Source organism: Pempheris klunzingeri, chromosome 20 (assembly GCF_042242105.1).
Source record: "Pempheris klunzingeri isolate RE-2024b chromosome 20, fPemKlu1.hap1, whole genome shotgun sequence".
Classification (NCBI taxonomy): Eukaryota; Metazoa; Chordata; class Actinopteri; order Acropomatiformes; family Pempheridae; genus Pempheris; species Pempheris klunzingeri.
In genome coordinates, this window is record NC_092031.1 from 9,649,037 (window position 1) to 9,671,335 (window position 22,299).

Here is a 22,299-nt window from a genome sequence, read left to right on the forward strand (position 1 = left end):
GTGTGTGCTGTTTCAAACATCAGACTGGTGCTGCAGAGGCTTTGCATCAAAATGTGCCCTCTTTAACTTCAACCCTGCTAACAGAGACTGACAGCTCCAATCAGTCTTTGTAGAGTGTTGACAGTGTGAGTTTGATTAGCCTGACTGGTAATGACTGTAGGAGTTCAGGCACACAAACACACACTTGTGCCTGTCACTTATGAGGACATTGCACTGATTTAAATTCTCTGAATGCTTAACCCTATCTACAACATGAGCTATATGCCGAATCCCAGCCGTACTCCTAACATTAGTCTAAATCTAATCTGAATTAGAAAACAAATTGTAGCCTTTAAATGTTATATTTACCATTGTGGGAACCTGAGTTTTGTCCCCAGATGGGAGGAGAGTCCCTATTGTGTGATTGTGGTAACAGACTACTGTCCCCGCAATGTCATTATTACACGTACTCACACACACACACACACACACACACACACACACACACACTAATCCTTTACCTCCCTGGTGGCTAATCAGAATAAATAGAGACTGTTAATTGATGTCATTGTATATGTAAATCACCACAGTCACCTCACTTTTTACACTAAACACTTGAGTACTACTATTTTTATAGGGTTGGTAATGCTTAGATGACATAATTTTTATTGGCATGATTAGTATTACATTTTTGGCCTCTTAACCACTTGTAATTGATGGCATCAGTAAATGATTGATGATTTGTTCTAATAAAATGCAGTTTATCTTGAGGAAATATTAGCTTAACGTTTTAATTTGGATCTGCGCAGTCAATAAGATGGGGATTACATCTCACACATGGAGAGCTGCGTAATGTGAATCTTTAACAAGCATTTTGATAATTGAGTTTAAAAACATCATAGGCAATTAAAAGATGAATATTAATGCAATGACTTTCTCTTCAAAATTATATCAAACTTACAGTCGTACATGTAGGAGCTTAGAGTGACTCACATCCTGCATCAAAATTAGGGCAAGTTTTTTCCAAATGTATCCTGGGAATGGAGCTGCATGCCAAGACCAACTAGATTAAGTCATTTTAATGGTTTAGACACATGCCATGGATTTCTATTACATTCTGGATTTGCCAGGAGCTCATGCAGCCTCAAAATATCTGGTAACCAGGGATCTGCTGCAGTTCAGCATCAAGCCATTGTCACCAGGAATGTGAGAGGGTGATCTCAGGGGTCTGTGGAGGCCATATGAGGCACATAGCGAGGATCTCTCAGTGCATTGCAGATTGCATCACCTGCTGTGTGGCTTCTGTGATTCAGATAAAATCAGATTCCTTAAGAAATTTGATGTCACAGAGGAACAATATGGTGGAGATGTAGAGTACATACAGTAGGTTGAGACAGATTTGACTGTGGGACCCCAGGCCTGCATCCACTATCAACCTGAATGGGTTAGTCATATGACCAATGATGCCCTACCATGGATTTCCAGGAGAAAACTATTAAAGTATAATGATTAGATGTAAAATATATAGTGCAGCCTTACAAATTCCCTTAGGATGCAAATCCAACCTGACAAGTTTGACACTGGAGAGGCCAATAGTGCAGCCCTCTATGATATGCAAATCTGTAAGCGCAACCACTTTAAATGTTTTGATACATTTTTTAAAAATTATGTTAAAAGAAAAAACAATCTCGCCGCTCACTTTGCCACAGACACTGGTGTTACAGTTTGATCAGTGTTAATGCTTGTGAGTCGTATTCAGATCTGTGCCAAAATTGCGTTGGTTCTTCTTGACCCATTACACTCGATGGAGGTAATATCAGCTTATAATGATAAGTACATTATCACTTATAGTGATAATGTACAGCAAGCCGATCTCTTCAGGAGGATTCAAGACCCTTCCGCTTCGTGTGGAGTTGCTGCATCATCCTGTCGAGGTTCATTTTGCAATAATGACCTGCTTTCCGTACATTATCCCACTTATTACATGGCTTCTTACTAAAGAAATCAATAATATGACACATAATATTGTGTTTTCTGATAGAGTAACTTTTTTTGTCGTTAGTAGCGGCGTGATATAATAACACAAACACCTGTAAACTAGCTGCTGTTTTTGAATAACTATACAGCAGCTCATTAACCAAGTTGATGGCAACATAAACAAACTGAGTGTGCTCAGACAGAAAACACAGCACATGTTCCCCTAAAACAGCCAGTGTACCAACTGTACAGATGTTAGTTATAGCCTGAAACGGATTCACCAACCTTATGTGTGATAAAGTGTCTTTGTGACTGATATCAGAACCCATTTACCTTCACCTTTATAGCTTTTATGAAGCACATTCATGAGGTGAAGAGAAGGAATCAGTGTTAAATAGGGATAAAGTAAATGGATAAAAAGAAATGGATAAAAAACAAAGATGAGCCTGCACAGTATGAAGTTAGAAACTGAAGAGAGGATAAACTGAACTCATCTCCTTCCTCTAAAGGTACAAGATGTTTATCTGAGGCGCTCTTTTGTGTCAACAACCATCCGACGTGCATAATGCTACTTGTCCAATCCGGTCTCCACTAATCAGGGGAGTACTGAAATACACTGCCTGCACTGAGAGCATAGAACATCCTGCATTGCTTTTGTCATGTCTCATTTTATTATATAATCGCATCTGTCTTGTATGTTTGTGCTTTTTTATAGAGCAAGATTATATTCTTTGAATCTTGCTGTTTATTATTGCGGTAGTCAGTCCAGTTACCGTAATATATCTAATGTAATAGATCACATACTGTTCGTAATTCTTTTTTTGGATTATTTTGGTTCTGTCATTTAATTTTGTGACTCTCTAAGGTGTGCTTTCTACCTCAAATCCTTGAATTTGACATTCAAGTAATATTACACATGAAGGGATCGTTATTCCTGATGTTGATCCACTTCTACAACTGCTGGTCAGATTGTTGGTTTCGAAGTTTGGTATAGATATTGAGTATCCCCTGAAAATGACACCCTGACCTTGTGATGCCACAATTTGATCAAAATTTCACGCTGAAATACTTTGTTTTGTAACAAGGTTGTAAACTCAGGGCCAAATTTTTATTAAATTTACTGCAGGCATTTCTGGTCCATCAAGGATGAATGCTGCGTTTTTTGCCTCTTTATTTTGCAAGTGCAACCATCAGGTCTAAGTTTTGTAGATAATCACAATCTAAAGGACAGATTAATATGAGAGTTACAGAGCACACTTAAGTTTCAGAAAGACCATCATAAGAAGTGAATCTGTGCAGAGTTGTGTTACATAAAGAGAGCACATCCAGCTCAACAACAACAAAACTCAACAGTTTAGATGGGATCCAGCTCTCTGTGGCAAAATGACAATTTGCTATGTGGTAGCAGGTTGTTTTTTCTGTGTCACCACCTTTGGGGAATGGACTCTCGAGGACACTGGCACTGATACACTTTCCATGTCCTTCAAACAGGAGCTGTTAGCGCGTGGCTCTGCCTCTGTCTGAACTCTGCTGTCTACATAAACTGTGAGGAAAAGTGCAATGTTTACTCAAAACTGCTCCTTGGATGTGGAACAGCAAGGACCATTTCTAACTTTTGACATGCATGCAGTTGGCTTTGCAGTATTTTACCTCCTTTCTCCTGCCCGCCACAGTACAGGACCAGCTGCTGACTGGGGACATTTTCTGTTTTCCTGAGAATTAATCTCTTTTTTTGGTGGGTGACAAACGACTGAGTCCAGTTGTTGTAGAAACTCTTAAATGGCTCAAATGTTGCACATGCTTCAATTTGAGATACACACACACACTCAAACTACACGTTCTGTCAGCAAAATGCATTCACGTTTTGGTATTTACTGAAATGCTGACTTGAATGAAAATATTGTGCTTCCAAATCCGGCGATGTTCCTTGAAAATCAGGCAGAAAATGCAAACCTGCTGAAATATGCAGCTGCCAGGAGACGTGATATTGCCCGAAAATATTGACTGCAAATTCAAGTGCTCTCTATTAAGATTCTTGCAATACTCTGTCAAGATGTGTGCATGATTAGGTTCGCTCATGCAGCCAGTGGCCTTTTTCATAAGATGGGTGGTTTAAGCAACCTGATTCTGTAGGAGTAGGACATTTTCCCTGCTAGCATTTTCTAAAGTGAACAGAGGTGTCATAATCTAGAGGAGAAGATGTTTCAACGATCACTAAAATGCAGTATGTTTTTTAATGTGTACCTGATAAACATCTTTTGAGATGCACCAGTAAGCAGAGATTCTGGGATTCTCATCTCTAAAGCCGTTAACATTCGATCCTTCAGACTCATTCTATCAGGCAGACAGCCAGAGAGGAGAATCGAGACAGAAAGCTGCTAATTACTAAGTTCCTGGGGCGGATAAAGCTGCAGCAGACTTTAAATATCAATAAGTATGTGCTGCACAACTGCTGACTGCCATTCAGCGGGTCTGATTGGACTCGGGCTTATCTCAATTCAAGCAGATGGTTGCAGTTTATTTTAAGTGTGCTTGATACTGACGTGCACAAAACTATGGAAGGGCATAGGGTCGGTAAAGGAAACAGCACAACAAACACTGCCGTATCTGAGCTGCACTGATAGCGCATTCATGCTCATTTCCCAACAGATCAACGTTATCGCCTAGTGTTTGTTTATCCTTTACAGCCTCGGTGCAAAAACTTATCAGAATCAAAAGCATTAAGGGCCGAGAACATCATGCGCATTGAATTTGCTTTTTGTGTTTTTATCAGATTTCAAAAAGACAAAGTCTTCCCAACAAACACAAGATACGGAAATTGAAGATCATAGTGAGAGGAACCCAAATGGTGCTTCACCAGAATATACCAGGAAATTACTTTTCTAATGTACCAGACAGGGCAGTTATTGAATATAATGTGGTGCCAGTATTAACATTCGACTAAATATGATGCCCTGTGAAAACTCTCAGCGAGCCAACAGCTTAATGTAAAGTTCTGGTTGAAGAGATATGCATCATATCCTCTAGCTGATCTGCTGTTTCGTGCTAGCAACGCCAGTGAAATGACTGGAAACATTATGAATTTTGTTTTTAGTTGCATTCTCCTGTGTGGACATTAAAAGCTGCAGTTGCTTGTGTCCTTTGCAGAATAATCACAGTATCCCGTGATTTTTCTTTGACCAGAGGACACTAGTCCTGGATTTCACCTTGAACAAATTCAATAGAAGTTTATGGACCCTGGGGTGAAAATGGTCCCACACTGTTCCTGTTGAAAGTAGGACAGATTACCGTGGGGAGCCTGATCTGGACTGGATGGTGCCCTGCAGGTAGAAATTCTCATGAAGCCGCTGGCTCTGCCAGCTGCGGCTGTGTGAGTTTAAATAGACAGTGACAGCCAGCGGGAGAATTTGCCTGTTGGCCGCCAGTCGTGGCCTAAATGTACTTTGTCACAATAAAGATGATTTATTTAAAGACCACACAGTGCAAGGCGGGGGCAGCATTTTAAGCCATCATGGAAATTAGGCCTTCACTCTCCACCGTTTTGTTTCCAGTGGAGGGAGCTAAGCAGAGCTGTCAATGGCAGTTTTAATGGATGCTAATTCATCCTCCAGAGCTCATCATGAATGCCTGGTTCTCTGCCTGTTGTGTAAGCAATGAGTGGCATCGTCATTACTGCAAAAGCGCAGTGCACTAACCACTTCTGTTTTATGACTCAGAAAGCTGTGTGCTTCATGCTATTATGGAGTGGAAAACATACCATTCAATTTTCATTATTTGACAATGTGCTTTGCAGGCTTAACAGCAAAACCCTGTCAGAAGAGGAGACACTTTTTAGCATTTCAGTTCCACATTCCCCAGTGCTTAATCCTGCCTGTTTGATTAAAGTGTTTGTTAAGACTGAGTGCTTTTCTGCATATAGAAAGATTCCATTTAGGTAAAGATGGAAGGAGTGGGATTTTCTGATGTGCACCCATAGAGTACACTGAGCAGTAGTGACCTCATGTTATGCGCCAAAGCAGCTCAGCAATGCCAATAAGCTCTAATACAGAAGGCAGCCATCATAGCAGTATGTTAAAGTAATTCTTACATGATGGGTTCTGTTAATGTTTTCTGATGCTGGGAGTGTAACACTACTAAATACACCATCAGTGGTAGTGTATAGGGTATTTCTTATATAATAAACGTTTTTTATAAATATAATCTATTAACAAGTGTGAGTTGTAAAATATGTCTTGTAATTATAATGCCTGTAGTCAGTGCTGATGCCGTCCAGTTTACCACAGATTTATGGCCCAGATTCATGTTTATGATGTGTAGATGCCCTGCTCTCAACACCTGATAGTACACGAACACAGTGCCATTTTTTGTTAATAACTCAACCTTTTAAGTGTTATCACATTAGCCATCTGTTGATTGTAGGTATCTTAAGAGGAAGGAGAAAATTCTCCTTCCTGCTAAGATAAATAAACTTTTTAAAGCCCTGTTGGATTATCTAAAAAAAAAACCGCACTGGCACAAAGCTGGAAACTGGACTGTTATTCTTAGCATTTTGGAGATTCATGGTTAGCGACAATAGGCTGAACACTGCATTGTTACATGCATGTGTCTCATGCAGAGTGGAAAAGATGAATACAACAGATTTTGACTCAATTCAGGCCTGTGGGGATAAAGAACCTCAACCTCCTTAAACTTGTGGGGTTGAGTCAGGCCAAATAGAGTTTGGGCTGAGAATCAAAGCTCTAATATATGCATATGACCTACAAAATTGTGAAAAATATCCCCTCAAGAGCAAAACCATCTGCATTTGGTCATACTATAGATTATGCTAACACCACAATGTATCTGGTCTCTGTCACTCTGACTGACATTGCTCCCATGCTGAAATCAGTCTCCAGTGATGCATAATTCATTAAACATATTTTGATGCTTTTTACATTAAATTCTGTGAAATGAAGAAACACCACTAATTCAGTTGTTAAAGCATCAACGCCAAACAGAGGAAGCTCATCAGGGGATGTTGGTAGGTGTGAGGAATGAGAGTGTGCCTCCACACTGCCATGTTGGTTCAGATTGAAGACCGAGAGCCTGGCTCAGACAGTTGATCCCAGGAAATGCATTCACCATGAAAGGAGCCAACGCAGCCTTTCCTCTGATGCTTTCGCTCTGATTCGCCACTATGAAAGCCTCTCATCCCCCCTTTTTTTTCCAACCTTCATGAAAAGATGCCATTTCCTTCCCTCTGTGATTGCCGTGATGTTGAGTCACCCAGAGACTAATCCTGGAAATAATAGAGATTAAGCTTTTCCCCCAGTTTTTTCAAGGTGCTATAATTTCTCCAGCTCATAATCTTTTATCCCTTCTCAATACGGGAAGGTTGGCTGCTGTGACCTACACCCCCAGCCTCCACGAAGAAGCTATCTTCCTGCATAGAAGAATATAGTGAATACAGATCAGCGAGCAGGAATTGGTTCTTTTTTGAAATGTGGAATTACTTATATAGTAACGAGAACAAAGAGGAAAATCTAAAGTGACACGAGCACAACTCCTCACTGCTAAATCCCTGCCAAGAGCAGAAGAATGAAACTGTGTTTGTCTGTTCTAACCCGCAGTCGTTAGCATGTGTGGCTAACTAGCTTACACTATTTCTAAGCCCAGGGAGTGTGTCATTAACTAACTAAATTAGTTTGTGGGATTACAGACCACAATATATTGGCACAGGATGATGACAGAGTTGCATAGTTGACTGCATGATATGATTTCTGCCTTTTCTGAGGCTATTTTATGTCTTGAATGCTTAACTAAACTCCTCTTCTCAACCTTTTAATTTTAGGTTATGGGTGCAGTAATTGAGTTCATGAAGTTCTAAAGTGATGAGTAACTATTTATAAAAACTAATCAAGGCCTGCTGGTTAACACATTCCCAGCATGATTGGATGAATCTAATATAACCACAGCTTTTGTCCATCTTGAAGCGTTTGCGGCACTTTCTGGACACAAACGAGAAGGGCAACTTGAAAGGGAAGTCCACGTCAGAAGCATGTTCCTCTTGTCGCTTGATGTCGTACAAATTCCCACAGAAGATGGCGGTTTCTAGTTTTTTTTTTTTTCTTTTTCTTTTTTTTTTTTGCAGTGCAAAATGCAGTTAATTAAACGTCTCGCCCTGCTGTGTTTTGTGAATATATGCGTAGGAGATTAATGAGATCAATTTCAGATTTGTGTGGGAGAGGGAATCAATGTCCCCAAAAGTCACACTGACAGGCAGATTAAGCACATCGGCCTAGCAGAGGGGAAAAAGCAGTCTCTCATCTGCCCGTGGTTGTCTCTCTTTCATTTTCTCTCATTTCTCGCCACTGTGTCGTTCGCTCTCGACTCAATGTAACGCAATTCAATACACTTTATTGGCATCAGTGCTACATGAACAGTCCTGGTGGAGTATTAAAATGAAAATGGAATTCATCAAAAACAAAATCAGATCAGTAAACACATGTTACCTCTGTGTGTTTATGTGTATGTGTATTTTCCAGGGAGCTCTGCGGTGCATATTACACATGCTGGATCAAATAAACAGTAATAATGAGCGTTAATCCCTCCTCTCATTTCAAATTCAAATCTAAATAGATATGCTGGAGTGTAAATCTGTGAGTAAACAGAATAAACTGTGCTAAAACAAGACAAGACCTCATGTATTATAATGTGTATTTGATAAAGATTAGGACGTTAATTAGGAGTTATTTTAGCACTGGCTGCCCTCCATTTGTTGATGTTTTTCAGTGATGTTCTACTATGCTGTTGTGTTTTTCACTTCAAAAATATAGATAATTGTGTAAAAATTTCACCTTGTTAATCGTTTTTCACACCTTCATCTTTCACTCAGCATTCAACCTGTCTGTTGTTTTTCATCTTTTGGTAGCCAGGGCCTGTTTGTCCTCTGTCTGTATTTTGTCTGTGGTGATTCTGGCTGTACTTTTTAGTCACATCCATCTCTAAAGTGGAGATATGTAACTGACAATTTCTATTCGAGGCTTTGAATCAGATAGAAGTTCACTTCTCTTTGTGTTTGGTCATTCCAGACAGTCAGTTTCAATTTGTTCAATTTTAGTTTCTCTCTGGTGTAAGATTGTGAAGATTGTTAATCCCTCACTGGTGTGCTGGAGTTATTTGGTCAGTCAGCCTGTTGACCTGCTGTGGGAATTAAGTCTTATAGTGTGAAATTCAAATTTGATGCATCCACATTTTTTTCTGTTGGTTTTTGTTTTTTGGTGAATACACAATACTAGCCCGGCTAGCTGTGTGGCTCTAGAGACGTCAATATGGTCCACCACTTTGTACCAGACTGCTGTACCAGAACTATTGGATGTATTGCCATGAATTTTGTGCAGACATTCGTGGTGCCTAGATGATGAAGCCTAAAATCTTAAATAAAATAAACAAGATTATGTTTGTTCCCCGGACTCCAGTTAAGAGAAGAACATTTGTCAGTTCATCTGACACGTGACACATGAGGGCTCCAAGCAGGCTGTACAGTTTTCATTACATAATGTCCCCACTATTGTAAATCTTAAATGATTTATTCTCTTTATCATTAATTCATATAGTTGATTTTGTAGTAAACTCTGCATCTCTCAAAACTGTTTACTATCAGATCTTGACCTCCCCAATATGGCGGCCACGTAGACTTACGCTACATGAACAAGCATCATATTTTCCTTTCTATATCTATAGCTAGCATAACAGCGATAGTGAAATGAGTCATTGTACAAAGCTTGTTCATTTTATTCCAGCTGCTTCTTTCCCATGATTGTGTGGGATTGGAAACTGTGGGGAAATGCTTTTTGGGCCCACTAGCATCATGTGACGGATGCCATCGTCGTAACTACACGGTTTGGCCACTATCTCAAATTTGGGATTTGGGTACGGGTTATACCTGTTAAACATTAGCCTGTTAGCATTGTCATTTGTCCATATTAGCATTAAGTAAAGCCTCACAGAGCTGCTGGCTGTTGACTCTTGCTTAGCCTTATTTAACATTCCAAAATATATTTTCACATCCACTTTGGATTCATAACTAATTCTGACAGGCTTTTATCTTTTGCCACATTCACCCCGAGGCATTTGCAGCTGCAGGTGATGATAAAACAAAACGTGCTGTGTTACATCCACCACTGCCGCTCTATTAGTTGTTGCCTATAGTAAACACCTGCGTGGAACTGTTTAACATCTCTGATCTCTCTCTGACCTCTTTTTAATGTGACTCCTAAAATCATGTGCCTGTATTAAGTATTCCCTCTGCAGTATACTGGTCATAAAATTTCTTTGAGCATGTTTTGAATCTGCAAAAGTTGTTTTTCTTCTCCCTTCCCCTTCCTCTGCAATGTCTCTCTGCTCTGTACAGGCTTTAAGAACCATTTTGAATATGGGACCAGATTAGTAAATGCATGCTAATGCTCAAGGACTTTCAAACCCTGCCTCATCCTCAGAGATAAAACCTGAAATCCAGGGGTGAAAGAAGCAGAAAATTGGGGAAAATTGCTTGTTGCAGTGCTTTTAGGTCCTATGAAATAACATCATTAGACTCCGATTAGACCGACTGTATTCACTCTCCGCAGTATTTAGAGGAAATGTTCATGAACAGTACACTTTAGGATGGTCTATCTTTTAGTCTCATATACCGCAACAGTCTCTTCTGTTACATTTCTTGCTAATTTTCGTGTATTTCATTCTTTTCTTTGCATTTCTTTCTACTTCTTGTAATAAATACTTATTTCTCAGTAAGGGTAAACCTGTACATCATGGGTTCCTCATATGTCTTTCCTTAATCCAAAGCTAGTGAGTCATCTCTCTTCATCCTCCAGTTGTCATCTAGTATGTTAATACTTTTGGCATCATCAGGCAATTTCATTTAGTGTTACTACGCAGAAGAATCCACCTACCAGCCAATGGTCCCTCAGCCGGCTCATCAAACTCGTGTTGACATTTTCCGTCTCGCGGAGGCCAAACCTCCCCTCAACCCTCAACAACCACAAATTTTAAATCCATACCAAGTCGAGCTCTGCCTGTCAAATGGAAGAAAGACACTTGTATTGTATAAGAAAATAGGCAGCTATTTGCAATGTGCCTGGTTTTTCACATTTTGTCCTTTTTTCTTTTAGCCCAAGATATTTTGATCACAAAGCTGTTTCTTACAATATCAATGAGAAGTTTTATCATGAATACTCAAAAGTAAATTTTCCTTTTTCTGTAGAAAATCAGCTATGTAACCAAGGGGTTTTAAAGTCAAGTCATTCTAATTTTTACATTCAAGAAACGTATCTCTTTGCGTTGAGGCAGAAAATAAATGCCTGTTCTTTAGAAGTTATTGAATATAATTCTGGAAAATGTAAGATAGATAGATGGACAGATAGATGGATAGATTCTGTAGCATTCTGTCATTTACATATGACCTTATATTGTGGAGAACTTCAGGACTTTGACCACACAGGCATTACAGACCTCCTGCAAATCGCCTTACTTATGTAAGGCACTGTGCATTTTAATGTGGGCTGACTAATGTTTACTTTGGGTCTAGACAAAGGTCAGTGCTGTGGTGCTCTTTAAAGCATGAGCAGTCTCAAAGTATTTAGGCCAACCAAAATTAAGCGTGATGAGATGAGAGGTCATGTGGAAGGAGGTTTCAGAGAGCAAAACGTGATGGTAAAATTGCTGTGGGATTCATCAAAACAAACACTATGAGGGGAAAAAAAGGAGGAGCAACAAAAAGCAAATAAATATGTATTTTTTAAAAAGTGCAGTCTAACAGTCACCTTAGGCCGTAAAAACCTCCTTGCAATTTTTTTTTCTCTTGATGTTGACTGACCCACTTGCAGGATCTGAGGAAGGACAAAACCACACAATTATACACACTAGTGCTGTGTTTAAAGGCCAGAGACATTTGTCAAGATAAACTATGGACTTGTAAAGCAGGAAAAGGCCACACAAACCCTCTCATCATTTATCCCCTGCTATCACTAAAGCTTTACTGAGCACATAATTCACTGTGGGAATGGGTCTTGATGTCATATGCAGTCTGCTAAACTCCGTCTTTATTCCTGTGTGTGTCTAGAGATGTGCAGCTTTGGTGGCACCAAATGGAAAACAAATGTGTTTAACATAGAGGATCTTAAGAGGATGAAGCAGAAAATTGTAGTCACAGTCATGTGTTTGCTCAAATGTGATCATCCCTCTTGCAGGAGCCCTCTCCCAGAGCCAGGTCCACCCGCTCCTGGGTTCCCTGTCTCTGCCAGGTCGACCCCTCCAGCCGCATACTCATGCCCAGCTGGAGCACTTCCTGCCGCTCAGGGTCAACAGCTCCTCGCCACTCAGCCTCTTCCCCAACTTCAACACGGTGAGATGCTATATCACATTTGTCGTATGCACACATCACACGCGTGGCTACTGTGGACACACAAAAAGTGTTTACAGCCCTCAAAGAAAACCTTAAAATATTTTCACCTAACCCAAACACAGTATTTTGTATAAAGCATTTTGGTTACATCACACTAAACTTTAAGGGACTTTAAGAGAGGTTAACCTTAAACGTTATGTCCCTAGTTCAAATAAGGCCAGGGATCCTTGTTTTCCCCTTGTTTCCTATCATTTCTTTACATTCAAAATCACTAATAAGAATACAAAAATGCCCACAAATATATTTAAATCTGGGATTTTTCATTCCTTAATAAAAGGTTCAAATGAGAAAATAAGTCAGATTTGCCCAAAGTGTGTCGTTTACAGTCCGGTCCACCTGAGATCTGACATCATTTTGAATCACTGGATCGTCGTTAGACTGTCAGTTAAGTCCACATACTTGGTTGATGGGTTTGATTATTATTTTAAAGGTTATTCATTGGGGAAGAAATGCATGAATGAGCTGTGAAGCAGAGCTACTAAACTGATTAGCTTGTTTTACATGAACAATACTTTGCATGCATTGTAAATATAAACATCGTATGTAATATTACTTGACTCAGACATTCCAAGTATAACACTTGTCTCCTCACATATACATGCGTGTTCAGTGTGGTGCTCGAAGGCTGCAGACTTTTTCATAGTCTACATTTAGTTTTAACCCTCAATGAGACAAGACGTGCATGCTAAATGCATCAGGCATGTGGGAGACTGGAAGAAGATTAGTCTGACGCCTAATGCTAAAAATATGACTCAACTAACAAAGCTGCACCGTAGGGATTAAAAATATGAAATAGGGTTATTTAAAAAGTGTGATTTCGGGAGTGTAATTTCTTCATCTTTCATTTTATCTTCTTTCATACACACAGCTTGCATTCATTCTTGACACCTTTAAAGAATGAATGTCAAATTCTTCTAAACATTTTTGACTTTTGTCAAATAGATGTTTAAATCAAATTCATCTCCCTCCACCAAAGCAAATGTGTTAACCACATTCTGCAATATTTCATTAAATCACAGGATGACTCTAAGCTAAATTGTTTATCTTATTTAATGAAAAACAAAATCACACAAATCAGCTCTGACAAACTGCTCATCACTGACCTGAAAGATGATGGTAGTAGTGTGGATAATCATTTCGTCTGTGCTCATTCAGAGCTGCACATCAATTTCAAGGTAAATGGAGATAAACGTGTATGCTACCCCACTAGGAACGTAACATGGCCACAAATTAGAATGTGCAGTATTTAATAAATAAGACCATTATGGAGCGCACGTTGGGTGGAAACCAGTTAACCAGAAAACAAGTTCTTTTTACATATTAATATTAATAGAAATGTTTCTGTTTCATAACAACAGGATTTATACTTAAGCCCTTTTTTTATGTTATAGGAAGCATTTGTTAGTATCTCAAACACGTTTCACATCTTTTAAACTTTATTGAATAATGTGTTTAAACAAATAACCTAGCTTAACTCAGTAGGCCTTTGTTAGAAATAAATGATTCAGATGGGATATTACATTCATTCTCTAACCGCTGAAAGCGCCAAAATGGTTCAAAAACACCCACATGACTGAAGCTGTTTTTTCTGCAGGTTTTTCTGGTATCACTGCTTTATTTGACAGTGGAGAGATGAGAGACAACAAGGCCAGTTGTAAAACAGAAGTGCTAGCAGCGTAGAGAGGAGGGATGACATGTAGCAAAGATCCCAAAGGACAAACTTGAACTGGGTCTGCTTTACTGAAATTGCCTGTTTGCACCACTCTGTGAAACCACATGCTTTGACAGACCTCATCCATATCATACTATAAGGATAACTGGATGAAACATGAGGCAGGACAAACATGTGCATGTGTGTGTTTTACCTGGCAGATGGACCCAGTGCAGAAGGCAGTGATCAACCACACCTTCGGCGTGGCTCCACCCAAGAAGAAACCCATCATCTCCTGTAACATCTGTCATCTGCGCTTCAACTCCACTGTAAGTTAGACTCTTTCAGTCTTTTTCACTGATATGACGGAGGAAAAGCTGTTGGTTTCTTTCTTTGAGCTTTCATCTGGTAAACTAGATAGAGAAAAGCTCAACACAAGGCTGCAGTTAGCTGAAGTTGGTAGTCTGTTTTCTACAGATTGTGCTCATTAGTTAAATCACATTAACCTGCGATGTATTTTTATACGACAAAGTGAGTGTTGCATTAACATCATCTCCCTTAACTCACTGCGCGCCCCTCTGACCCTCTTGATGTTTGCTGAAAGTCGGCTTTTCTAAACAAGATTCACACTTTAAAACACAAACCCGATCTGGTGTCGCATGAACTAAAAGCTCACCTTTGGATTATTTTTGCAGTCAAGCGTCCATATATTTGCAACAGTTTTACTGTTAATGCATCCTATTGGTCTAAAAACAATTTTGAAGCGGGACTCTTATCTGTCCAATCAGTATATTGTCCTCAGTTTCCATTTTTTTACTTGACCACTGGGTTCTTCAAAGGAAACCAGTCAGCTAGTTCTGCTGCTTTTTTCTCCTTATCACACAGCCCTATTCATATTCATTTAGCTCCCATTCCTATGGAGTTCGTTTATTCTTATTTGCATTTATATTGTCAGGAGGAACCTGGCTGAATGACAATGACTCTTCTTTGTGTGAATTGTGAAACTTGAAGGAAGCAGGACACTGGTGTGAGCCCATTTACCCTTAACCCTTACTTCGCCTGCCTCTTTCTTCATGCTCTCTCTGCCTTTTTCTCTCTCCGCTCTGCTGAACTTGTGGACATACAGTGACGCTGTCAGGGGTCTGTTTTCTAGCTAACAGGCTCTCTCCTCCTCCCCTCTGTGTTACCTGCAGCTGAGCTGAGAGTGCTGGCTGCCCCAGGAGTTGGATGCCAGGTTACAGGCAGGTAACAGGTCCCAACAGGGGGTCGCACTGAGCGGCTGGAATTTGCACTTGACAAAGAAAACTGACTAAAGGAATAGTTGTGAATATTTCAAGTCTTTTCAGATTTTATACACACTGCTTGCGTAGTACATCCAGTTGGTACAGAAGGTTTCATTTTCACATTTATTTTTTTTATATTGGACATACATCTACAGCTTCACATCCAAAGTTCAATCATACATCTACAATCCTAGTTTGATACAAATGGTTTTAAGGTTCAACCAAAGCCAACATGATTTCTAACACGATTTGGCCATAGTGTAGCATGCTGGATTTGAGTGGCTGTTCAAGACATTTACCATGTTTTCATCGCTATGACGGAGATATATGAACATAAGTCATTACGATTTATTCTCTGGTAGAAAATTACATGACAATTCATGCCTGTTTGGATATTTCAGAATATTAAAAACAGCATAAATAGTGATAGATGGTCTCTAAAGTTTAATATTCCAGTGCTGTAAATTCAGAGGTAATTGCATTTCAACACTAATTATTCAGTGGTGGTTAAAAGTTATTACAGTAGTAGCATCTACAATAGAGTGCTTTATTGCACTGAATGCAGACCTGAAAGATGGAAAGCCGGATTTGCTTGTCCTGAATGAAGACAAACATGGATGACTGTGAAAATGAGATCTAGAGTATTACACGACCAGTGTGCATAAAAACGGTACAGACTTGAATCTTTACAAATTATTCCTGTAAGGCTGCTAAACTCACTGAAAAAGCATGAAAGATTCAAGCCTGAGGGATCACACATGATATTCTAATTTTGTTGCCCTTTTGTGGAGGACAGTAGTTGCTCACTGTGTATGAAGAGTTTGGGCATCAGAGAATGCACAAAGCTGCTTGAATCAAGCTCAGCGGAGGCCAAGCAGTCTTGACAGTCTCCTTCAGCTGTTTTTAACTGAGGATTTTTGTTTTGCTGTCCTGGGACACTTATTCTACCTGTTATTCTCTCTTTACGTGACTATGGTGGAACATAGTGAACTCATACTACACTGGCATGCCAGATAGTATGGTATTACGCAGATGGGAGCAGATTCATCACTCTGACTCAGTTGAAAATCACGCTGAATGGTTAGTGCGCACTGACATTCAACGTAGCCAAAGGGCTCGTACACCCTTTGCTCAGCCCTGTTTTTCCCCACCACACACTTTGACCCACGGTGGTACCCTTTCTGTTTGTGTAGCAGCTTTATGCAAAGTGTTGATGGGGGGGACTTGCACCCCACTGCTCTATGCACACAGTCACCAAAGGATCGCCTCTGCACCCTGAGCTCAGAGGATGTGCTGTGTACAGTGTGTGCGTGGAAACTGGTTCGGATAATTTGAGCAATTACAAATTATCTAACAGCCCCCGTGTGAAGCTAGACACTTGAAGTCTTGATGCACTGTTCCAACCTCAGACTCTTTGTTGATTTAGCGGGTGTTCTTATGTCTTTCACATAAAGAAAGCCGTCAGAAACGTGTGCTCTTAAAGGATAAGGCTGGTTCTGCTTTATAGTTTTCTTTTTTGTTGACAAATCCAATGAAAAGAGCAAAACCTTTATTCCGACCAACTCCTCTACCATGTCTATGAGACTCAAGCCCATTCATTCCTATGTTAACATTTAAAAATGTGTCACCAATATTGTATATAGTTAATTTGTTCATTTTTTAAAAAGTGCTGAATAACAGCTGGTCATTTTTAGCACATGTTCATCAAACAGGACTAAATCGACCATTTGTTGGGGGCTATTTTCAGTGGCAGATTAATACACATTTTGTGCTCTAGTCAGTGTTTACTAGAGTGCGGTGAATGTGGGATTGATTGAAAATAACTTACATTGCCAAAAGTGTGGCTCATTCATGTATTTTAATAGTTTTTGGACCGCAATAAAGGCTCTGTGGCACAGCAATGAGATATATTAAGGACTGTTGGCAGGATCACTTAATTGCTGGTTTTGGTCTTTTTTGGGATTTGTTTGTGAATAAGAAAAATATAGAAAATTGCCAGACCTTTCCTTTGTGCCTTCTGCTTCTTCTGTACAATTTATTGTCATGGACAAGTTGCTGAAGCTATTTGAACTTTTCAGCTTCTGTAGATTATAGGCCTTTTTCACCGAACACATGTCACGGTAGGAAAAGCACAGGTGGTTTGCTGGTTTGATTTTGCTGATTCCGTTTCAGGGTCCTGGTATTGTGCATGCTGGCTCACTCTCACAACTTACAGGGACACTTGAATAGGACAGAATCATTGTTGATGTTATAAGTAACACCTGTACTTTTCCTACTGTGACGGCTCAAAATGCCTGCTGTGAATAAGCTCTATTTACACTAATCTATGTCTGTGAAAGAGTTTAAATTTTAATTCAATATTAAACAATTTTCAGGTATATTTAACCTAAGCATAAGTTGTACAGTTTTAGGAAATATGACCAAAAAAAATCTTAATCTTGAGCCTGACGCACCAGCTTTTTCCTGGGCTTTTAACGGCCTCTCAGCAGATAGACTTTGCTCATTTGTCATGAAGATGACTCAGGTGTCACAGCAAATGTGACTAAATATTAACACAAAAGCTATATAACATATTATGTAGATATATATTGTTATACAAGAAAAAACAACAACATGCTGTTTGTTTCTTAAGTAAAGTAGTGTCTATAAAATGTATGGATTTGATGTGTTGTGTTGTTGATGTGTGTATGGATTACAAGATAAATGTGTTTTGCTTCAGTGGTTTTGTTTCACTGTTGGTGCACTTGTACTTTCTGGAAGCTAATCTTCCTCCGTAGAGCACATCTTGCTTTATCTACAGCCACACAGAGCCATTTTGGGATCCCAAATCTGCATGCATCCGTTGTCGCACTGCCACAAATGTCTTTTCTCTCACAGAGGAAGGCACAGAGGTCATTTTGTGTCACAACAAATCAATGAAAGATGAGCCAGTGAGCTCAGAGGACGGTCAAGAGATACCACGAGTCCAACTGATGCTCATTTGTGCACAAGCATGATGATGATGATGATCAAAATGGTGACGTGACTCCGAGTCAAATGCTCAATCGCATAATTTCTCCCAAACTCCATGGAAGCATGTGAAGCCAAAGAGATGGAACAGATGGAAAGATTACAGTTTACTGGTTTCATGCTGTCCTTCACTAATTTAATCATGTCAGTGATTCTGTTCATATACTGTACACTGACTTTCTCTGTTTGCCTGTGTGTGTATATCTGTGTGTGTGTGTGTGTGTGTGTGTGTGTGTGTGTGTGTGTGTGTGTGTGTGTGTGTGTGTGTGTGTGTGTGTGTGTGTGTGTGTGTGTGTGTGTGTGTGTGTGTGTGTGTGTGTGTGTGTGTGTGTGTGTGTGTGTGTGTGTGTGTGTGTGTGTGTGTGTGTGTGATGGTCAGACCCAGGCGGAGGCTCACTACAAAGGACACAAACATGCTCGCAAGCTAAAGGCGTTGGAGACCCAGAGGAGCCGGCAGAAGAACGGACACAGTCCAACCACAATGGGAAAAGACAGAGACAGAGAGCGGTGCATGATGGGAGGAGCAACGGTGCCCACAGACTCTCATTTGAAAGACATAACAGGTATAAATCTTTCTTTTTTTAAAGGCAACCCTCTCTCCATCTTCTGTGTAATTAGGGGTTATTGGAGCGACATTAGCACTAAGGCTTGGTCGCTGCCACTCAGCTGGCTAATTACCAGCTATTACCTGTTCTGCTATCATTGGCTCTGTCAGATAGGTAATTACTCCCATCAAGCTAAAACATTCTACAAGATGAGAGGCCTTAAAGCACTAAAAAAGCAGATGCTATCTGAAGATGCATGTAGTTGTAGCTTTCCTTTCTTAAATTTTGATTTTGTTTGTGAATCAGTGGCTCAACACATCTCCCATTTGCAGTCCCTTGTTCCTATTTTGTCATTTCATGTCTTGCCTCTTTGCTAATGGACAAATGTCGAGTGTAGAAAATTACTAAAAATGAAGCCAGAAGTGTGAGTCGTGTGCGACTACATGTTTTCTTACTGAACAGCAGTTTATTAAAAGAGTGGAGAGGAACAGTTGTAGAGGACATCCTGTATGGAGACATCAGATGTAAGCAAATGTCTCTCTAATTACAAAACTATTTTTAAAGGCTCAAGGAACAAGCTAAGTAGATTTTTTGTTGTTTTTCTGTCAATAAATAGAGACCATGTCAATGATTGGTGGGGCTGCAATGAATGTTTTTTGTATCATTATCAGTTTATTGATTCTCTTGGATTCATCTAAACGCAACAATCAATTAATCGGTTAGTATATTTTGTTTTCCTCAATTAATCGACTACTTATTTTCAGCTCAGTTCAGCCAAGCTTGTAAATAACTTTGTCGCTTCGATGCCCAGCGCAGCACACAAGACAGAAGAAGAGGTGCAACAGAATACATTCCAAGCAGATGAGGCATCTCAGGTGTAGTGAAAACTGGGTCTTTGTAGACCCATGCTGTGAATAAACGTGTGAGGACCTGGTCTCCTGATGTCTGAATTATAAACCAAAGGCCACCCAGTTTAGATGGCACTTTATTCAACCCTTTTATGCAAAATGCACTGTGATTTATGCGTAGCAATGAAGATGTGCAAGGATATGCCTTCACTATCCTTGTGCATGTGATGTAGCTTTTTACTTATTGTTGTAACTGGGTCAAAAATTATGGCAGCAGCCACTAAAAGCCACCATGTATGAATTTTCCATGTTAACTGCACTAAAATCAGGAAATTCCCAGACAAATTACCAAGGACATGAGTGTCCATATTGGTAGCTACATCCCTTTCTATAATCTTAATGTTATAGCTATTGGTTCCTCAGCAACATTGTCTACAGGAGAGCTGCTACGAGAGTGACAACTGTGGTGTCTTTTATTCCTTTTCAATCATTTGTCATTCAGCTTCTCTTTCTGCTTGACAAAAAAATATCACCATTTTCCTCTCTATACTTTGTCCAGCGTTCCTTTTCATTATTGATTTTCCCCCATTTTCTTCCAGTGTTTATCAGTTGTTACATTCAGCGGTTTCCATGGCCGTTGATTGATGGTAACAGAGGGAGCTTCAGTACAGGGAGCGAACAAATGGCAGAGAGGCGGAGGAGAAATGATTGAGATGGCAGAGAAAGTGGGAAAATATATCAAAATTAAAGAGAGATGATAGAGCGAAAAATAAAAGAAAATAGATAAGATACGATAATGTATGATGACAAGGTTATATGAAACAAAAATAACCTAAGAATCACATTAGTGAAGAAAACATTTTATATCTGATTGTATAGATGTGAGTATGTGTTGATGCTGCATTATAAAACTGTGTATACTGTGGATTCACCATCATGACGTAGATAGCGCATCCAGCACCAGTAGCTAAACTGAACTTTCCAGCAGAATTCTTACATTTACTATTCAATCCAATACAGCTTTATTTATACGTGTTCCGGCAATTGTTTTCTGCAGCTTGTCACCCAGCTCAAGCAGCAGAAGAGACAGCAGAAGAAAAAAACACTGTTAAATCACAGAGCTGAAATGAAAGCAGCTATAAGAAATACTTGTATTAGCAAACACAGACGAAGGTAGCAACTAGCTGGTGAACATAGTGGAGAATTTAGCAGCTGAAAAGCCAGTTATTTTCCTCAGGAGTTGGTGGACACGTTAAACAGAGCTGAAAGAGAGTGAACACTTACTTACATTCATCAGGGGGCTACGAATATGATACATATTTATGTGCCAAGTTTAAATGGGTTCAGGGATTACTTCTATGTTTATCATCTGTCCACAGGCGCAAGTACCTCTTCCCAAACTGCACAGCAGCAACTAGAAAACCCAGCGAGCTCGCTGGCAGCAACTCCCTCCTCGCAGCTGTCCTCCGCCGACTGCTCCTCGCTCCGCTCCCCTCATCTGTCTCCAGAAATCTCCCCCGGCTCTCAGATTTCTGATCCACCTTCAGACAGACCATCTGTGGAAGGATGCAGCCCGGCCACCAGTTCAACCTCACACTGTGACCCACAGGGGAGCTGCACAGGAGGTGAGGAGGAGGTGGTGAAAGAGGTGGAAGAGGTTAAGGAGGCCAAGAGCATCAAAAAACAACATCTCCACTGTCCCACTTGCAAAGTGACGGTCAATTCCAGCTCCCAGTTGGAGGCTCACTGTAGTGGTGTGTACCACAATACTACTGATATTGCTTTTGTTAAGCCATTTGCTGTTTGAGCCTCATTTGGCAAATTACATGAAATTGTTGTTTGAAATAGATTATTGTGACAATTCTGACATTCGTCCTCGTCTCTGTTTTCCTGAGTCAGGCTCTAAGCACAAACAGATGCTTGAGGGTCAGATGAGCAGCCAGTCACAACGCAGGGTCAAGATGGCATCATCGCCAAGGCCCGCCTGCCGAATTAAGCAGCGAATGGGCAGCAAGACTAGAGCGGTCGTGGGTGTGTCCAGCCAGTCCTTTCACTGTGAAATGTGCCAGGTGTCCGTCAACTCAGAGACACAGCTGAAGCAGGTAAGTGGGTTTGTCCTAATATAGTAAATGTGAAGCACTGACCACTGAGTTGCCGCTCAGAGCTGCCCGAATCACTGTTTTGAATATCTCTGCCTCCTTTCAGCACATGAACAGCAGGAGACACAAAGAGCGTTTGGCCGGGAAGCCTGTCAAGGTGAAGTTCACGCCCTATAATAAACTACAGCACAGCGCTGTCTTAGCGGTGAGAATATGTCAAACACAGACACACACACACATTTAACTTTTATTTTTGTCCACATCGCATAGGAGCATTAAAGAGCATATACAATGCTGGTGTTTTTTTTAACTTTAGATTTTAGAACCACAAAATGAAGCTTATTTGAGTGTTTTACCCTGAGTTTACAATATAAATATAGAACAAACTACTTCTCCATTCTCAAGAAGAGCAATGGAGACGATCTAATGTGGCGACACTACAGGGTGTCCATATACTGTACGAGGAA

At 40.1% G+C, this 22,299-nt stretch overlaps 1 protein-coding gene across 1 annotated transcript in view; it reads left to right on the forward strand.

Annotated features, from left to right (window-relative positions):
* LOC139219687 (zinc finger protein 385B-like) overlaps positions 1-22,299 on the forward strand; it is a 65,137-nt gene that overhangs the window by 42,047 nt on the left and 791 nt on the right. The window contains exons 3-8 of the mRNA XM_070851620.1: positions 12,183-12,337; positions 14,270-14,377; positions 18,720-18,903; positions 21,113-21,487; positions 21,633-21,835; positions 21,939-22,037. Coding sequence (XP_070707721.1) covers positions 12,183-12,337; positions 14,270-14,377; positions 18,720-18,903; positions 21,113-21,487; positions 21,633-21,835; positions 21,939-22,037 — 1,124 coding nt within the window. The remainder of the gene's footprint in view (positions 1-12,182; positions 12,338-14,269; positions 14,378-18,719; positions 18,904-21,112; positions 21,488-21,632; positions 21,836-21,938; positions 22,038-22,299) is intronic.